At 46.4% G+C, this 20,038-nt stretch overlaps 1 protein-coding gene across 3 annotated transcripts in view; it reads right to left on the bottom strand.

Annotated features, from left to right (window-relative positions):
* Positions 1–19,650, bottom strand: part of TBC1D30 (TBC1 domain family member 30) — a 53,936-nt gene extending 34,286 nt beyond the window's left edge. The window contains exons 1-2 of one of the 3 annotated variants that reach the window (XM_066633473.1): positions 19,591–19,650; positions 12,671–12,835 (exon numbers count right to left, since the gene is read on the bottom strand). In XM_066633473.1, the coding sequence (XP_066489570.1) occupies positions 12,671–12,821 (151 nt within the window). In that variant the 5' untranslated portion in view covers positions 12,822–12,835; positions 19,591–19,650. Of the gene's footprint in view, positions 1–12,670; positions 12,836–19,412 lie in introns of all 3 variants that reach the window. The other 2 variants (XM_066633474.1, XM_066633472.1) reach the window with 2 other exon arrangements.
* Positions 19,651–20,038: the final 388 nt, after the last annotated feature.

Below are 20,038 nucleotides of genomic sequence, written 5' to 3'. Positions count from 1 at the left end.
GGCGCGCGAGATGCAGCTGCGCTTCCGCAGGACGCTGCTCAGCACGGCGCCCACGCCGCCCGCCGCGCTCGGCCTCTTCAGGCCGCGGCCCCCGCGCCGCAGCGCGCCCGCCGCCCGCTCCTGCCGCATGGCCCGCGCTGCCTCCCTGCCCTCCCGCCCGAGTGGGGCCTCTGCACTGCGGGCCGCGCGCAGCCCCTCCTCCGGCTCTGGCTCCACCCCCAGCCAGCCAGCCAGCCGGCGGGGGGGGGGAAAGGAGGGGCGGGCAGAAGGGGCCGCCCCACTGGCGCCCTGCAAGAGCCGCTCTTCTCCTCCAAGGGGCGCTCCAAGGCATCTCCAGGGGAGATCCCCAAACTGGCGAGCCCCCCAGTGCCTTCCCCCTCCCCCAGGCAACTGCCCTACTGACCAGGGGCCGGCGGTGGGGAGAGGCAGGTGGGGCAGCCCCCCCTGGCGTCCTTCGAAAAGCAGCACCGCCAGGTGAGGCAACCAAGCACCCTCAACCCTCCATCGGCAGTGGCGCTTTTCAAAGGACGCTGGTGGGGAGGCCCTGCCTCACCTGCCTCCCCACCCACCACACATCCCTCTGCTCCCCCCCTCCCTGGATCGGAAGAAAAGAGGCCAGGAAAAAGAGTGGAGAAGAGTTTGCCCCACCTCTCTCCTCCACACTTCCTCTTCCAATGGGGGGGGGGGGGCTGAGTGGGTTATTCAGTGAAGTGAAAACCCAGCAGACTGTGAAGAACTCCAAGAAGATCCCTTCACAGCTTAGAAAACAGGTGACTAAGCAGAGCAGTGGGAATATGATGGAGGATTAATTAACCTCAATCATAGGGATGGAGAAATGGACAGAGCAGCTTTCATCTCCTTATCATAGAACCCAGGGTCTTCCTGTGACACTTATTGGCAGCAGATGGGCAAAACAAAGCACTGTATGGAATTGACTGTCACTAGGTGTGGTGATGTTGCAACTAGCTCAGGTGGCCTTAAAAAGGTTCAGTACATTCAATGGGGATGACTATCCATGGCTGTACGCTGCTTCATGGTTCAAAGGCAGGTATGCCCCTGAGTAATAGCAGGAGAGGGCTACTGGCTCATTCCAATATTTGGGTGGCCAAACAAGATGCTGGACTGGATGGATCTTTGAACCAATCCAGCAGTGCTGCTCTTATGGCTCCCTGCTACACGTTCCCATATGAGGATACATGAGCCTTTCAAAAGCGCAGGCCCATATCACAGCTGACTTTTCAGGAGTTGCTTATTTCTGGCTCTGTGATGGGCTTCCTTTATATACAATACAGTCCAGAGGGTGGATTGAGATGACCACATGGAGCAGTGATTCAAACAGTGAAGCCATTTTAAGGTGGAATTTTGGGGTGCCAATCAGTTATGTGAACCTGGCTATTTCACACACCAGAATCACCCCCTATTGGTTAGGTCAGCCATTGCATGACCAGGATATGTCACAACATTCAAATAACTGGTCGTCACACCCAACACACAGCTATGGCACCTGCATTCCTGCAAGGAGACTTGCCTGAATCTACCATATTCTATTTACTGCACTGCTTGCTACCAGCTGATGACATCTGCACTTGTTCTGAACCCTCTTCCTGTTATAAACCACAGCAAGCACTGTAAAATGCTGAACTGAGCCTTCGATCAAGGTAAACAGAAAGGAGAAACATCCACTACAGCCTTTGGAGACTAATTTCAAGCAGGGTTTAGCCAGGCTATCACTATTGCTATCACTTTACATCACAGTGATTGCTCTCCATTTCTGCTGATCCAATTTAAGCTGATCAATCACCCAAGTCTGTAAAAAAAATTGTCATTAACTATACAGCAAATACAGTAGCGAGCATTTTTGCCCTATGTAAGCACCATACTTGTGGTGGGATGTAACAATAGCTTGCAACACTGCTCCTACACACCAGCAGGCCACTAAATAAATGGGGAACTAAACTTCCTGGTTCAAGATGTTCATTATGCTAGTATATTTGAGAAGGTAAGTAAAGGTCCTATCACTCCATTGTGAACAGTAAGCTCAGCTGTACAAACAGTAGACATTAGCCTTCATGTTGATTGTTGCAAGTTTTATTAGTTCTTGATTGGGATTTATTCTTGTAAAGCTTCTCCTAGTTGATTGTTGCTATTTATATGCAAAGTGCTGAATTAATGTTGTTTGTAAAGGTTACCATTCTGTGTTTTCCTGATAAGAGGTGGACAAAACAGGCACAAAGGATGGTTCTCAAGAGTGAAAGAAACTGTAGCTCAGTGATAGGGCATGTGTTTTACTTGCAAAAGGTTCATGCCTGGTCTCTCAAATTAGGGCTGGGAAAGACTCCAACCCAAAATGCCAGAGTTTTTACAGTCCGAGGAGGTGGTTCTGATCTCAACAGACCAATGGCATATGTTTATACAGGGAAGATTAAAGAATATTTATATACAAATCAACCAAAAGTCAACAGAAAGGCTAGAATAACCACACTGTAAAACTGATAGAATGACCACAGATGAGTCATGGTTCCACTTAGCAGCCTCAACAATGAAGACTGTATTAATTCTTAGACTGCAGATATTCGGTCTCTTTCTGTCACTCATAAATTTTCCATCAACCTTAGAAATGTTTGTGTTTCTTAGCACTATGGTTGTGTGTCATGTGACCTGACCAAGAAAAGGTGCTCTCAACTCTGTTCTGGACCTTCACTTCCTGCTGCTTCCAGCACTAGCCAGAGTGGATGATTTCAGCAAGCACAGCACTTGTTACAGGCCAGGGATGAGAAGAACACTTTGGAAGCTTTCCTGTTGCTCTCAGATGTGACTGTTTCCAGGTAACACAAACATTGATGCTGGCATACAATGCCAACTGCATAGTTAGTTGGCAACCTTCAGTCTCGAAAGACTATGGTATCGCGCTCTGAAAGGTGGTTCTGGAGCAGCGTCTAGTGTGGCTGAAAAGGCCGATTCGGGAGTGACAATCCCTTCCACATCGGGAGCAAGTGCAGTCTGTCCCTGGCCTGTCTCCCTGGCTATGGGCCTTCCTTCTTTGCCTCTTAGCCTCAGACTGTTGGCCAAGTGTCTCTTCAAACTGGGAAAGGCCATGTTGCACAGCCTGCCTCCAAGCGGGCCGCTCAGAGGCCAGGGTTTCCCACTTGTTGAGGTCCACTCCTAAGGCCTTCAGATCCCTCTTGCAGATGTCCTTGTATCGCAGCTGTGGTCTACCTGTAGGGCGCTTTCCTTGCACGAGTTCTCCATAGAGGAGATCCTTTGGGATCCACCCATCATCCATTCTCACGACATGACCAAGCCAACGCAGGCGTCTCTGTTTCAGTAGTGCATACATGCTAGGGATTCCAGCACGTTCCAGGACTGTGTTGTTTGAAACTTTGTCCTGCCAGGTGATGCCGAGAATACGTCGGAGGCAGCGCATGTGGAAAGCATTCAGTTTCCTCTCCTGTTGTGAGTGAAGAGTCCGTGACTCGCTGCAGTACAGAAGTGTACTCAGGACACAAGCTCTGTAGACCTGGATCTTGGTATGTTCCGTCAGCTTCTTGTTGGACCAGACTCTCTTTGTGAGTCTGGAAAACGTGGTAGCTGCTTTACCGATGCGTTTGTTTAGTTCGGTATCGAGAGAAAGAGTGTCGGAGATCGTTGAGCCAAGGTACACAAAGTCATGGACAACCTCCAGTTCATGCGCAGAGATTGTAATGCAGGGAGGTAAGTCCACATCCTGAACCATGACCTGTGTTTTCTTCAGGCTGATTGTCAGTCCAAAATCTTGGCAGGCCTTGCTAAAACGATCCATAAGCTGCTGGAGATCTTTGGCAGAGTGGGTAGTAATAGCTGCATCGTCGGCAAAAAGGAAGTCACGCAGACATTTCAGCTGGACTTTGGACTTTGCTCTCAGTCTGGAGAGGTTGAAGAGCTTTCCATCTGATCTGGTCCGGAGATAGATGCCTTCTGTTGTAGTTCCAAAGGCCTGCTTCAGCAGGACAGCGAAGAAGATCCCAAACAAGGTTGGTGCAAGAACACAGCCCTGCTTCATGCCGCTTCGGATGTCAAAGGGGTGTGATGTGGAGCCATCAAAGACAACAGTGCCCTTCATGTCCTTGTGGAAGGATCTGATGATGCTGAGGAGCCTGGGTGGACATCCAATCTTGGGGAGAATCTTGAAGAGGCCATCCCTGCTGACCAGGTCGAAAGCCTTCGTGAGATCTATGAAGGCTATAAAGAGTGGCTGTCGTTGTTCCCTGCATTTCTCCTGCAGTTGTCTAAGGGAGAATACCATATCAGTGGTGACCTGTTGGCTCGGAATCCACACTGTGATTCTGGATAAACGCTCTCTGCAAGTACCTGGAGCCTCTTTAGTGCAACTCGGGCAAACAACTTTCCTACAATGCTAAGGAGAGAGATGCCACGGTAGTTGTTGCAGTCACCCCTGTCACCTTTGTTCTTGTACACCGCGATGATGTTTGCATCCCTCATGTCTTGAGGTACTCCACCTTCTCTCCAGCAGAGACAAAGGATTTCATGCAGCTCAGTGATGATGATCTCTTTGCAGCACTTTAGGACTTCAGCAGGGATGCTGTCTTTTCCAGGTGCCTTGCCAAAGGCAAGGGAGTCCAGGGCCACGTGAAGTTCTTCTAGGGTTGGTTCACTGTCAAGCTCCTTCAGCACAGGCAGGCACTCAATGTTGTTCAGCGCTTCTTCGGTGACTACATTTTCTCTGGAATATAGCTCAGAGTAGTGCTGCACCCAGCATTCCATCTGCTGTGCCCGATCCTGGATGACCTCGCCTGTTGCAGATTTCAGAGGGGCAATTTTCTTCTGTGTTGGACCTAGGGCCTGCTTGATACCATCATACATCCCCTTGATGTTGCCCGTGTCAGCTGCTATCTGTATCTCGGAACAGAGCTGGAGCCAGTAGTCATTAGCACATCTACTGGCAGTCTGCTGGACTTTGCTGCGAGCACCTCGGAGGACCTGCAGGTTGCGCTCACTGGGACAGGCCTTGTATGCTGCTTGAGCTCTCCTCTTTTCCTCAATGACTGGTGTCAACTCCTCAGAGTGGGCTTCAAACCAGTCTGCTGTCTTGTTGGTCTTCTTGCCAAATATGGACAAGGCGGTGTTGTAAACGGCATTCTTGAAATGTTCCCATCTGTTGGATGCGTTTGCATCAACCGGGCCTGGAGAGATTTTATGATGACCTGGCCACCACTATCAAGAAGATCCCCATAAAAGAGCCATTGTTCATCCTCGGCGATTTCAACGCTAGAGTTGGTGCTGATAACAGTTCGTGGCCCACTTGCTTAGGTCGGTTTGGCACTGGGAAGATGAACGAAAATGGCCAACGCCTGCTAGAGTTTTGCTGTCATCACGGTCTCTGTGTCAGCAACACGTTCTTCAACACGAAGCCCCAACATAGAGTCTCTTGGAGACACCCAAGATCAAAGCACTGGCACCAGCTCGACCTGATTCTCACCAGAAGCTCCAGCCTTCCCAGCATCAAGATCACACGCAGCTATCAGGGTGCTGCCTGTGACACCGACCACTCGCTGGTGTGCAGCAGAGTGAAAATGCAAACAAAGCGACTGTATCACACGAAAAGGGAAGGAAGACCTCGCATTGATACGAGCAAGACCCGGGATCAGAGAAAAGTGGAGGAATTTGCACGAGCGCTTGAGGAATCTCTGCCAACTGCATACGTAAATGCCAAAGGCTTCTTTCATTTCTCAATTTCAACATGCTAAAGGCTGCTTCCGGTAATGTTCTGTGCTCACACCCCACTTCAATTCTGTAACAATATTATAGCTGCCATGCAACCAGCATGCTCCTTACGCCACTGTTAACATGCAGGACATTTTAGGTGACACAAACAAGTTTGCTGTGTGTCAGACGCCACACATATACAACATATACAACAATAAAAGGCTACTTTAATCCTATGCAATCCCTTGTTAGAAATATTACCCAATAAAGATAGGAAAGTACTGTAGTACTGCTTGGAAAATAGTTATCAATAATCCCTATATTCACAGCTCCTACTTGTAAATTGTTTAATAGATTATGTGCAAAGTATGCAATGTCTTATTGATCCACACTCTGAAATATTTTTTCTTGTCACCTAAATGTCATTATTTGCTTAGGAGCTGGTTTAAAGCAGCACTTTATACATGCTGATAGCCAGCTTAATTGGTCCAGACAGCTATGTCAGATACAATAAAGGTTTACTATCCAAGTCTAACAAGTGCAGCACCATTACACTATGTCTACAAAATGTATTATTAGGTCTAAGCAACAATGTGGGAATTCACAAATTACCTTTCAGCTCTGATTAATTGCAACAACCAGTTAGGAAAGATAAACACAACACCCTTCAACCTGGCCTAGGAAATATTTCTTTTAAATTACCTGCTTTAAGAATATTTACACAATCAGAAGATAAAAATTGCTGTGAGAAATCTTGGATTGAGTCACAAAACCCTTTTGATATGATGATGATGATGTGATGAAGCTAACAATTTTAGTCACTTTTATATGTGTAACACTTTTCACTTCACTGTTTTTGGTGCAGTGACTAGAATAGAAAATTGATATATCTGAAGGCTGCAGTTTCTGCCACAGCGGCTCTAGTCACACTGTGCTTGTTTGCCAAACAGCACAAGCAGTGATTTGATATACAAAAAAGATACCTCAGAGTAATCTTGAGTTCAAAAGAAATGGCTGGCATACTGCCAGCATATACCTTCTGATTCTACAGTGTCGTGATCAAGATTAGGACAGGGGGATAGGAATTTGAAAGCATTATATATAGTCATAGTGTAACTATGGGAATCTCAAAGGCAAATAGGAATGTTGTAACTATGAGTTAAATCCAGCCAATTTACACTTAATTTTGTGCTTGTTCTCCATCAGGATGTATCCAAATTCAAATCAGTTAGCACTTCCCAATTCACCATAAATCAGTACATTGCAAGTGTTAATGATCAAACAGCTGTTCCCTGCCCTGGAACTTCACAGTAACTGAGCTGTTTTCCTTTCATCATTCAGAACAAAGAGCCTGCAATTTTCTAAGATGAAAGCTTTAAGTATTATTTATAGAAGTCTCATATTTAGCTTTTTCTTGTTATTCATCATGCTTCACAGAACAACAGACACTTGACTATAATATCAAACAGGAGAGTGCCCACTAAACCATAGCAATGTGTATGGAAACATGGCCTATGGGTGGACAAGCCTTTACACACCGAGCATGGTTGCCTGAATGCTTGGAAAATGCATCTTTGCTTCATTAAGGACCTGATCCTATCTGGGCAGATCTCGGCAGCAGATCTCACCATCTCAATGAGACCTACTGGTGAGTAGACATGCATAGGATTACGGTGAAGTCCTGCATGGTCAATGCAGTTATTTCCAGAAAGTAGCTATGATGGTGGTTGGTCACATATAGACAACCACAGTCATAAGAACATAAGAACTGCCCCACTGGATCAGGCCATAGGCCCATCTAGTCCAGCTTCCTGTATCTCACAGCGGCCCACCAAATGCCCCAGGGAGCACACCAGATAACAAGAGACCTCATCCTGGTGCCCTCCCTTGCATCTGGCATTCTGACATAGCCCATTTCTAAAATCAGGAGGTTGCACATACACATCATGGCTTGTACCCCATAATGGATTTTTCCTCCAGAAACTTGTCCAATCCCCTTTTAAAGGCGTCCAGGCCAGATGCCATCACCACACCCTGTGGCAAGGAGTTCCACAGACCAACCACATGCTGAATAAAGACATTCTTGACCCTTTGCTCCCTGTTAAGGAGGCAGACTTTACCCCTTTTCCTTGGTGTGAGATATGTTAGTATCTCACACTTCTGCCTTTGAGATTCCCATAGTGAGATATGTTAGTATCTCACACTCTAGTAATGCAAACAACTTTCAAATGAGGATGAGACTGAAGTGGCAGTTATGTCACAAAGGCATGGGTGGCTACCGAAAAGGAGAAAACAGGGAATTGCCTTTGCCATCTCCTTGAGGAATGGGGTATTTGGAGGGTCATCTCCCAGGTGGCAGATCCCCCCAGCAATATTATTAAGTTCCTTTTCTTTCCATTGGTGCCTCCCCACTCATACTGGCAACATGGTTTAACTGGGGAAGGAAGGCAAATTTGCAGGTGTGCAGGACCATCGTGGGTTGTATCCAAACAAGTGGAAGGGAGCTCATAGAAGGGCTCCGCTGACAAGGCTGCATCAGCGATGGAAAGTGGGATAGGACTGGAATGTGTATATAATGTTAGGGTTGCTTCATATGTTACCATTTCATGGATACAGATATTCATGTATGAAGACACATGGAGATTTGTTTTGAGATCCCTGTATAAATCTGACAAGGAAGGGAAAAAAAGACCACAAAAGATCAGTTGCACTTTGCTCAGAGCAAACATATCCATGCACCCTTGGCAACTGATCTAGTGCATGTTTGTCGTACTCTAATATGTGAACTCAAACACACACAAAAAAAGGCATGGAAAACCACCATAAGTTAAGAACCAGAGCAGTGTCATCACTAGGATTCGTGTCACCCGGTTCAGGATACCAGTGCGTCACCCCCCATGCAGTGGGTGGGGCAACACCCCAGGTGGTGGGTGTGGTGATGTACCATGACTCTGCCCCCACTGGTTTTTTGGCAGTAGCTTTTGATATAACACAGATAGAATACATTCTGCATGAAGTTACGCATTGATTGATATATAACATGATGGTATTATTCTTCCAAACTGTGATTTTAGTGATTTGGTCACTAGTGGTGTCACACACACACACACACACACACACACACACACACACACACACACACACAGTGTGTCAACTTACTAACACCTTATTGCAGCAGTTCTCAAACTTTTAGCACTGGGACCCACTTTTTACAATGACAATCTGTCCAAGACCCACCAAAAGTGATGTCATGGTGGAAGTAACATCATCAGGCAAATTAAAATAAATAAGTATAAATAATTAAAGTAAAACAAATAATTAAATAAGCAGAAGCCAGCCTTGTTCCACCAAGTGAATTTCCTCTGTAGCCTGCCTGCAATAACACCCCCCCCCCCCGCAAAATCAGTAAGGTTTTCAGCCCTACCCAGTGCCCAGTTCAATTTAAGAACTTGTTTAAACCAGATCACTGTCAGGATCCACTTGGGTTTGCAAGTCTCAGAAAGGTTCACCTTATCAGCTGAAGCCTCTGTTTTGATCCTTTTTAGTGGAGGGGGGGCTGCCTTCTGCAGCATTTGTTGAGCTCCAGTTCCATCAGATCAGGACCATTCTGGTGGCTTCACATTCCCCTTTGCCTGGGCTGACCACCAGCCAAGGCACATTTGCTTACTCACAAGTAAACGTGACTCTGAGGCTTAGAGGCTTAGACTTTCCATAGGGCTCAATACATTCATCTGCTTGGAGGGAGGGACTTCCTTCTCATGTGTTTTTGGGGGCTGCATTCATTGGATCATAAGAACATAACATAAGAACATAAGAACAGCCCCACTGGATCAGGCCATAGGCCCATCTAGTCCAGCTTCCTGTATCTCACAGCGGCCCACCAAATGCCCCAGGGAGCACACCAGGTAACAAGAGACCTCATCCTGGTGCTCTCCCCTACATCTGGCATTCTGACTTAACCCATTCCTAAAATCAGGAGGTTGCGCATACACATCATGGCTTGTACCCCATAATGGATTTTTCCTCCAGAAACTCGTCCAATCCCTTTTTAAAGGCGTCTAGGCTAGACGCCAGCACCACATCCTGTGGCAAGGAGTTCCACAGACCGACCACGCGCTGAGTAAAGAAATATTTTCTTTTGTCTGTCCTAACCCGCCCAACACTCAATTTTAGTGGATGTCCCCTGGTTCTGGTATTATGTGAGAGTGTAAAGAGCATCTCCCTATCCACTCTGTCCATCCCCTGCATAATTTTGTATGTCTCAATCATGTCCCCCCTCAAGCGTCTCTTTTCTAGGCTGAAGAGGCCCAAACGCCGTAGCCTTTCCTCATAAGGAAGGTGCCCCAGCCCCGTAATCATCTTAGTTGCTCTCTTTTGCACCTTTTCCATTTCCACTATGTCTTTTTTGAGATGCGGCGACCAGAACTGGACACAATACTCCAGGTGTGGCCTTACCATCGATTTGTACAATGGCATTATAATACTAACCGTTTTGTTCTCAATACCCTTCCTAATGATCCCAAGCATAGAATTGGCCTTCTTCACTGCCGCCGCACATTGGGTCGACACTTTCATCGACCTGTCCACCACCACCCCAAGATCTCTCTCCTGATCTGTCACACACAGCTCAGAACCCATCAGCCTATATCTAAAGTTTTGATTTTTTGCCCCAATGTGCATGACTTTACACTTACTGACATTGAAGCGCATCTGCCATTTTGCTGCCCATTCTGCCAGTCTGGAGAGATCCTTCTGGAGCTCCTCACAATCACTTCTGGTCTTTACCACTCGGAAAAGTTTGGTGTCGTCTGCAAACTTAGCCACTTCACTGCTCAACCCTGTCTCCAGGTCATTTATGAAGAGGTTGAAAAGCACCGGTCCCAGGACAGATCCTTGGGGCACACCGCTTTTCACCTCTCTCCATTGTGAAAATTGCCCATTGACACCCACTCTCTGCTTCCTGGCCTCCAACCAGTTCTCAATCCACGAGAGGACCTGTCCTCTAATTCCCTGACTGTGGAGTTTTTTCAGTAGCCTTTGGTGAGGGACCGTGTCAAACGCCTTCTGAAAGTCCAGATATATAATGTCCACGGGTTCTCCCACATCCACATGCCTGTTGACCTTTTCAAAGAATTCTATAAGGTTTGTGAGGCAAGACTTACCCTTACAGAAGCCATGCTGACTCTCCCTCAGCAAGGCCTGTTCGTCAGGACCATTCTGATGAATGGTCTGATCAGGACCATTCTGGTGTTGTTGAATTCCTCTCAGCCTGCCCTTTCTGACGGACTAAGGGAAGTTTGCCTACTCGGGAGTAAACACACGATACAGCTCAGTTTCACTTTCCATAGGGCTTCATGCATTTTTTGTTCTTCGTTTTTTCACTATAACTTTTGATATAAAAGGAGATATTTCACTCTAGTTTTTTTGCATTGCATTCTGCTGGAAATTCTGCATCCAACATGGTATTACTCCTAAGCACTGCGATTCTAGCGTGACCCCCCCCAGTGCACGTCACCCCCCAGAGCGTGTCACCTGGTGCGGCCCGCACCACATGCACCCCCCTAGCAATGCCACTGAACCAGAGTGAACACTACCAGGCCAATGGCCAGGCTACATCTGCATCAATTATATTTGGGGAGTAAGTTATTTTGTCATCTTAGGACCAGCAAATACAGCAAAGACTGACAACACCTAATGTTTAGAGCAGGGCTTCTTAAGTTTTTTATGATTACAGACCCACACTGGATTGTGCAATGAGTCCCCAGACCTCCTTCGCCAGACTGTTGAAATGGTCATCACCACCAGTCCTGTTAGGTACTAGTAGAACTTCATAATATGTCAATATGGTACTTTACATATGGAAAGTTAGGAGCAGAACGCAACAACCGTATTGATAATGGTGACAGTCAAACTAATTTAACAACAATTTCTTTTATATTGTTGCAAGCTTGACTTCCATCATTTGATTCCCATACCCCCAAGGGATATGAATATCCCCAGTTAAGAACTCACGATTTAAAGCATGCAAAGTTCAGGCACTCGAAGTCAGAAATAAGTACAGCCTCCCAGAATCGGAGGCTTTGAGATTCCACACAGCTATTTCACTTAGATGTGGAAAACCACGCATAACTCTTCCTACCCATTTCCCCAGAAAGGGCCCTTTCTGGCATAGATCTTTTTAAGTTACATGCACTTGAAAGATCACTTTAGTGCAGTGTTCATGCATTTTCAGTTACTATACCTGAGGATAACACACTGCCATGCTGCATGTTAATGAAAAAGATACAAGACAAAGAATATTAGCTTTAGAAAGATGATGAAAGATAACCTACATTATAGTAGCATTATAGCGACACACATAACACGCATTATGTATCAAATATAGCAGAACTTGTGAAAATAAATAAGATTCAATCCTTTGCGCTCTTACTGGGAAGTGAAATCATTGAAACCTTATTTTCGTCTTCATTTGAAATCTTGATTTGCTGCTGAACAAACATGCATGGGATTGTGCTGTGTACAGATTGTGATGTGTACATTTAGACAATTCCTTTTAAAAACAAAACAAAAGTACAAGAACCTCTCTGTAAGTAGTCAGACATTTCAGAAGCAGATATTTAGTTCTAACCAAATCCATTTTAAAATAAGTCCATGCGTTGAAATTCTTTGAAAACAATAGGCTACAGAGCCTACAAAGCTAGCTTTGTATACATGATACATACACTGAACAGCCAATGCTTCAGTTCAGAATGGCACTTGCCTACCTCTTCTATCCACCCAGATAGTAACAGAAGCCAAACTATTTTTCACACCAAAACCAAAATAACTTAAAATTTTGCTTAACTTATTAACCAAAGTTGTTAACCAAAATAACTTAAAATTTTGAAAATGCTATTAACAGACACATGACATTTTGAAATAAATACATGCTACCCAGCGGTGCGCCCAAGCACACAGCAATACTTACGCTGCTTCTGTGAAACTGCTTGCAAACAGGCTGTCACAATATCACAGTTCTTCTGCACTTTGTGTGAAAGTCTGTCCTTCTGTTTCAGAAGGCGAAGCAATTTTGCAGACAGCACAAAAATTCTGTATTTCAACTCTCGTATCACCGTCATTAATTCACCAGTATCTATCAACAAAGAGAAAAAAGTTAGTCCATTGGTTACCTTGAGAATACATTTCTTGATATAATATGATATAATTGCAGTCCTATTCCTCCGAAAGGTCTTATCCTATAAGTTCATACTCTTGGGAAAATGTCATCCAACCCTCATTTGCAAGTTTGTAGTATGCCATAACTTAAGAAGCATGCCATGGAAAAATAACCAATAACAGCTTTTATCATTTATTTACAGTTCACAAATCTGCCCAAAAGCTCCCAAAGCACCATAGCAAAACCAAACATAGTTCATCACATCAATAATGTATAATCAAATCCAAAGAACAGCCAATTGATGAATAGGAATCTTTACACCTTAGAATGTTGTCTATAGCTCTATACATTTTTTTTTTACTTACTATTAATCTTGAGACACACATTCTCCGAAAATCCATTTTAAAAATAGTTTAAACTGTGTATTACTCTGTAAATATCCCCAAGTGGCATAAAAATGCTAAAGTGTTTGCAGAATTTGACTACAGTAAAACATTTGGTCATGATTGCCTATTATGAGGTAGTCATAAGAGGACTTGGTAAAGCTTTAAATTCTTCATTTATTTATTTATTGGATTTGTATTCCGCCTTTCTCCCTGGAGGGCACCCAAGGCAGCTAACAATCAAGTTAAAAAATACAAATAAACATTAAAATACAAAACACTTAAAAACAATTAAGATAAAATACATAGCAGCAGACTAAAAGCACGCAGTAAAAGACATAAATTATAAATTTATAAAAACAGCCCTTATAGTGCCTCGAAGGCTTTCCTGAATAAAAAAGACTTCAGGCCCTGCTGGAGCGTTAATAATGAGGAAGCTGCTCTCAATTCAAAGGGGAGGGAATTCCATAGTGCAGGTGCCACCACCGAAAAGGCCCTGTTTCTGGCCGCCATTCCCTTCACCACTCTCAATGACGGCACAACCAACATGGCCCCTTCTGGTGACTTTAGAGAACGGACCGAATTATATGGAAGAAGGCGGTCTCTCAAATACGCTGGTCCCAAGCCATTTAGGGCTTTAAAGGTCATAACCAGCACCTTGAATTCAGCCCGGAAACGAATGGGCAGCCAGTACAGCCTCCGGAGTAGTGGTGTGACGGAGTCAAACTGCCGACCCCCAGCAACTATCCAAGCCGCCACATTCTGCACTAGTTGTAGCTTCCGGACCGTCTTCAGGGGCAGCCCCACGTAAAGCGCATTACAATAATCTAATCTTGATGTCACTATGGCATGGACCACTGTGGCCAGATCCGCCTGAGACAGGTACGGCCACAGCTGGTGCACCAGCAGAAGCTGGGCAAAGGCACCCCTGGCCACAGCTGACACCTGGACATCCAGGAGGAGCTGCGAATCCAGGAAAACCCCCAAGCTGCGAATCTGCTCTTTCAGGGGGAGTGCAACCCCATTCAGAGCAGGGCGATAGTCCAGCACCCGCATCGTGGATTTCTGCACCAGGAGGACCTCTGTCTTGTCCGGATTTAATCTCAGCTTGTTCGCCCTCATCCAGATCCCAACTGCCTCCAGGCAATGCTCCAGGACAGAGACAGCCACCCTGGAGTCAGGTGGAAAGGAGAGATAGAGCTGAGTGTCATCAGCATACTGATGGCACCCAACTCCAAATCCCCAGATGACCTCTCCCAGCGGTTTCATGTAAATGTTAAACAACATAAGGGACAATATAAAACCCTGTGGCACCCCACACCTCAAGGGCCAGGGTGCCGAACAGGAGTCCCCCAGTACCACCATCTGGGACCAGGCGGCCAAGAAGGATCAGAACCACTGCAAAACTGTGCCCTCGATCCCCACCTTGGTCAACCACCCCAGAAGGACACCATGGTCAATGGTGACGAAAGCCACTGAGAGGTCCAAAAGGACTAGCAAGGATGCACTCCTTCTGTCCAGTCCTCAGCGTAGGTCATCCACCAAGGCAACCAAGGCCGTCTCCGTCCCAAAGCCAGGCCTGAAGCCAGATTGAAAGGGATCCAGATAATCCACTTCATCCAGGATCCTCTGGAGTTGAGACACCACCACCCACTCGATCACTTTACCCAGAAATGGGAGGTTCGAGACTGGCCGATAATTATCCAATATAGAGGGGTCCAGAGAGGGCTTTTTCAGGAGGGGGCAAACCACTTCATAAGTCATAAAGAAACAGATAAAAATATCTAACATACTGTTTACTTAGGACCCAATCCTATCCAACTTTCCAGCCCTGGTGCAGCCGTGCCAATGGGGTTTGCGCTGCATCTTGTGATGGGAGGGTAGTTATGGAAACCTCCACAAGGTAAGGGAACACTTGTTCCCTTGCCTAGGGGCTGAATTGCAGCTGCACCAGGGCTGGAAAGTTGGATAGGATTGGGCCCTTATAATGCTATCCTATGCATGTCTGTTTAGAAGTTAGTCTGAGTAAGTTCAATGGGACTTATTCCATCCCAAGTGAAAACAGGTTCACAAATTTGATGAAAGATTGGAGGTGTCTTTTTTTCCTGCTAAAAGCAGCTGCAGGGGAAGGGGTCATCTGGATTGGAGCCAAGATGGGAGGGCAGGGAGGTTGAACTGCTTTCCCCCTTCACTTCCAATCTAAATCCTTTCATCAGCTGCTATTAGTCACATTTTTCTCCAAGACACACAGGCATGCTGAGCTTTTGACATTCTTACCAAAGTTTTAGAGGGGATTAAAGCACTAAATGGAGACTATAATGGAACTGAATCGTGCACATATTGGAACCCTGCTACAGAGTTCTTCTTCACTATTTTAACATCGCAAACTTGCCCTTGACACTGAATACATTTTCTTTACATAACATGTATCCACGAGGTGCCCTCTAGTGGACAAAAGCAGGTGTCAGAGACCAGCCTGAATTTCTGTTCTAGGAACAGCTTGGTCAGTGTTTGGGAAATGAGCAAAACCAAATAAAAAAGAGTCCTATCTGTAATCAGTAACTGACAATAATAACTGCACTTAATGTAAGTGACCATTATGAACACTTAGTGCTGTGATAAAACTCTGGCCTTTTTGCTTCTGGGGAAGAAGCAAGGGCAGTAGAGGTTGATTGGAAGAAAACAGCTAAGGACAGGAGGAGGAGCATTCAACAGGATTGCAAAGAGCACACAGAAATGGGGAAGAGCCTCCAAGTCTCACTTTAATACCTCTTTGTAATAAGAAACTCACTGGAAAGGTCTTTAAAATTTCAATGCTAGGATAAGTTTCAATGTAACAGAAGATAAGAGGAGATCAAATGAAGTTGATCAGAAGGGCTGGCTGATACCCAAAGTCTTATTTGGGTGATTTGGTTAACTGAGTCAAGGACTAGAGATCAGAGGCTGGATGTCGAGGCTACATATGGGGAAACCTCCTAGAGTTCTTTCTTGAGTGAACAACTACCTAAGGCATGGTGATGATACATCTCAATAGTCCTCACAACCATGTAATGGAGGTCAGCATTATTATCCCTTGGGATACAGATGGCACACAGAGGCTGAAAGATAGTGTACAAAGCCATCTAATAAATGTATAGCTGAGGTGGGATATGAACCAGTGACTTTGTGATTCTGAAGCCTTAGCCACTACACCTTATTACAGTGTTTCTCAAACTGTGGGTCAGGACCCACTAGGTGGGTCGCAAGCCAATTTCAGGTGGGTCCCCATTCATTTCAATATTTTATTTTTAATATATTACATTGATGTGACTGCATTTGGGGAAATGTTACAGATCTGTACTTTTACTATATATATATGCTTTTAACAAAGATAGTCACTCCTGGGTAAGTGTGGGTAGGATTGCAGCCTAGGATTGTTAAAAATTTTCCTGCTTGATGATGTCACTTGGTCATGAGATCACTTCCAGCGGGTTCTGACAGATTTTCATTCTAAAAAGTGGGTCCCAACAGTAAATGCTTGAGAACCACTGCCTTATTAGATCATCTTATCTGAAACCATTCATTTCATAACTTGTTTTCTTTGTATGTTATATTCAGGTACAAAAGACTTGAAGACACCTACTCTTGTTTTCTGGTCACTCCTCACCTAATCTGCAGATAAGTTAAACTGCAGATACAGGATCCGAAGATACAGGTTGTAGTTTCTCCTGTGTTTTCAGGGAAGGAAAGTTTGGTTTAACCCATTCCTGCCCAGCCCACAGGTGTACATATTTGGTCCCTGTTGTGTATATGCAACATTGGACAGAAATGGCTTTTAAACATCTTTTTGCAGTGCACCAAACTCTGATCCAGGAATGATCTGAGCAATACCTTTCTTCCCTCCCACAATTTTTGGTGATTTTTGTGGTAAGCCTCTTAACGAGCACAGTATAATATCTATACATCAACATTCAGTAGGCAAAGCAGTATACCACATTTGTTAATAACTCCTTTTAGAGGTGGTAATAAAATATCATCACATGATAGTAATACAGGAATATGCCAAGTGCCACATATCATTAGTGACTATGACAGAACACCTGTAGGATTTACACACTCCCAAGAACATAATTATCACTAATGTAACTGCCAAGAAAAACACCCATTGCTGTTATAGTTATACTCAAGTGCAGAAAAAGAAAATACAGTGTTTTGAAGGAACTATTAATGATAAAGGTACTTTTCATGTCAGTAGAGGAGGCTGCCAGATCGTTCATCCATCTCACTATCAACTGACCAGCACCAGCTCTCAAAGCATTTCTGGTTTCCTAGCTCTGCTACCCAATATCCTTTGGTGGATATGCCAGAGATGGAACTCAGAGCCTTTTTCTGGGCTTCCTGGTTTACCCTTCCAAAGAATTATGCGTAAGAGTGACTGAATTAATGACCCTGCTAGTATTAGCACCACCCTTTAATCAACAAAGCTAACCATAAGAACATAAGAACAGCCCCACTGGATCAGGCCAAAGGCCAATCTAGTCCAGCTTCCTGTATCTCACAGGCCCACCAAATGCCCCAGGGAGCACACAAGACAGCAAGAGCCCTGCATTCTGGTGCCCTCCCTTGCATCTGGCATTCTGACATAGCCCATTTCTAAAATCAGGAGATTGCACATATGCATCATGGCTTGTAACCCGTAATGGATTTTTCCTCCAGAAACTTGTCCAATCCCCAGCAAGCTATAATTGTACTGACTGACCTTGGAGACCATAAGGGACACCAAGGTTTGACCTCATGGCCTGAAGATGTCAGTCTGCTTGCAAGATTTGATGGATGTAATCAGCTGAGAGGAAAGGAACTGTGACTGGGGATACCAAGTGCTCACACCTAAACTTGACTAGGAAACTAGACAAAGAGCATCTCTTAAGTGGTGGCTCTCTTATAGTTAGCAGGCAGACCACAACCGCCCTGTTTAGCCAAGCATAGTGTCTTTTTCAGTTGCTCTTTGCTATTATCTCTCTTGCTTTTTTTTTTATTGTGAGCTCTTTGGAGCAGGGAACCATCTTCTTCCTTTTGCTCTGTGAATGTTGTTTGCTGAAAAGTGGTATGTAAATATTCTAAATAAAGATAATCTGTATCATTAGCTATGCAAGTTCCAGTGTAACAAGCCAAGTCACGATGTCAATGTTGCAAGTATGAAAGTCAAGATGATATCATAGACTGATACACAGGCCTAAAATCATAATCCCTTGTAAAGAGTTACAGATTTGGCATCAGTTGTTGGCAGAGCTAAAGTTTTGCAGTGCATACTTGGAAGAATGAGGGAAAACAACAAGAGTGAAATAAGAGAAATATTTGCCCAATTTCACACCACTGTCTTCTAGCTTTGTTTTCCATCTCTGGCAACATCTGTGACCAGCCTGAAAGTAAGAAGGAGCAGCTGCAGTGGCTTCTCAGTAAACCCGGATGCCAGTTTTGCATGCCACAGCAGGACTACTCCAGGGACTTGGCAACAGAGAGCAGGAAGGAAGCACTGGAGGTGAGGCATCTTTTACCACTTGGCTTGCCAGCATCCTGCATGACAGGTGGGTCTGTGCACCGCTTAGAGAAGAGCAAACATGACACACAGTTCCAGTCACCTGACAAGCTGCTTGGAAGGAACAGGATTTAAGGAGGGTTTGGGGAGCTGCTCAGTCCCATCAGACCAACCATGCAGAATAGTGGGCACCAAAAGAGAGGGAAGCCTTCTCTTGGGCAGTCAGTGTCTGACTCAGTACAAGCACTTGAGGGGGCCAAAGAATGGAGCCATCAGTTCTGGAACTTGTCAAGAGCCCAAAGGTGGGTCATCCATGCGGATGTGCCTCTTGGCCTTCCTGCTGGAGGAACAGCCCAGTCCCATGCCTGTCTACTCAGAAGCAAGTCCCATCGTGTCCGATGGAACTTACTCCCTGGTAAGTGTACATAGAACTGCAGGCTGAGAGCCCAATGCTATGCATGTCTACTCAGAAGTAAGTGCCATTAGAGTCAATGGGGCTTACTCCCAGGAAAGTGTGGATAGGCTTGGGCTGTAAGGAAGGCTGCAATCCTACCCACACTTTCCTGAGAGTAAGCCCCACCGCACCCCACAGGACTTACTTCTGTGCCGGCGGCAGCTGCTGCGGGGACGGCCCCTCCAGCCCGCCGCCCCCTACCTTTCCGGGCCAGGTACTTCCTCTGGTGCCGCTGGCTGGGCGCGCGCTGCAGCTCCTGCAGGAAGCGGGACTCGCCCCGGCCCCCGGGCACGGCGTCGGAGGCCTCGGTGGAGCTGTCCAGGCCCCCGCCCCCGCCGCCGCGCCCCGCGCTGTACAGCTCCACCAGGAGGCCGCTCACCAGCGAGGAGGCGCGGCCGGCCCCGCTGCTCCGGGCCGCCTCCGCGTCCTCGGCCAGGCTGTCGGCGCTGGTGCCCAGCTTGCCCCAGGCCGACGCCGGCGCCCGGCCCAGCTCCATGCGCCCGCCGGCCGGACCGGAGCGGAGCGCCTCGCTCTGCGCGGCGGCGGCAGCAGCAGCAGGGCCAGAGTTCCGGGTCCGGCCCATCGTCCCCGGGACGAGGAGGAGGCTCTGGGCTGGGCCCGCCCAGCCGCCACCTGCGAGGGCAGCGCACCTGCATCCCGCCCGCCCGCCCCACGCGCAGCCGCAACCGCTGCAAAGCACTGAGCTTCGCAGGGAGCCGCCACGCGTGCCGGGCGCTCCTGTCCCACGTTCCAGCACCGACGGAAGGGGACAAACGTTCCCTCCCTTCTCTTGAGGAGGCCTCTGTGACTGCCTCGCCCCACGCCCA

The sequence above is a fragment of the Tiliqua scincoides genome, chromosome 7, assembly GCF_035046505.1.
Source record: "Tiliqua scincoides isolate rTilSci1 chromosome 7, rTilSci1.hap2, whole genome shotgun sequence".
Lineage (NCBI taxonomy): Eukaryota > Metazoa > Chordata > Lepidosauria > Squamata > Scincidae > Tiliqua > Tiliqua scincoides.
The sequence above is the reverse complement of the archived record's forward strand: the minus strand, read 5'-3'. Positions and strand labels throughout refer to the sequence as shown.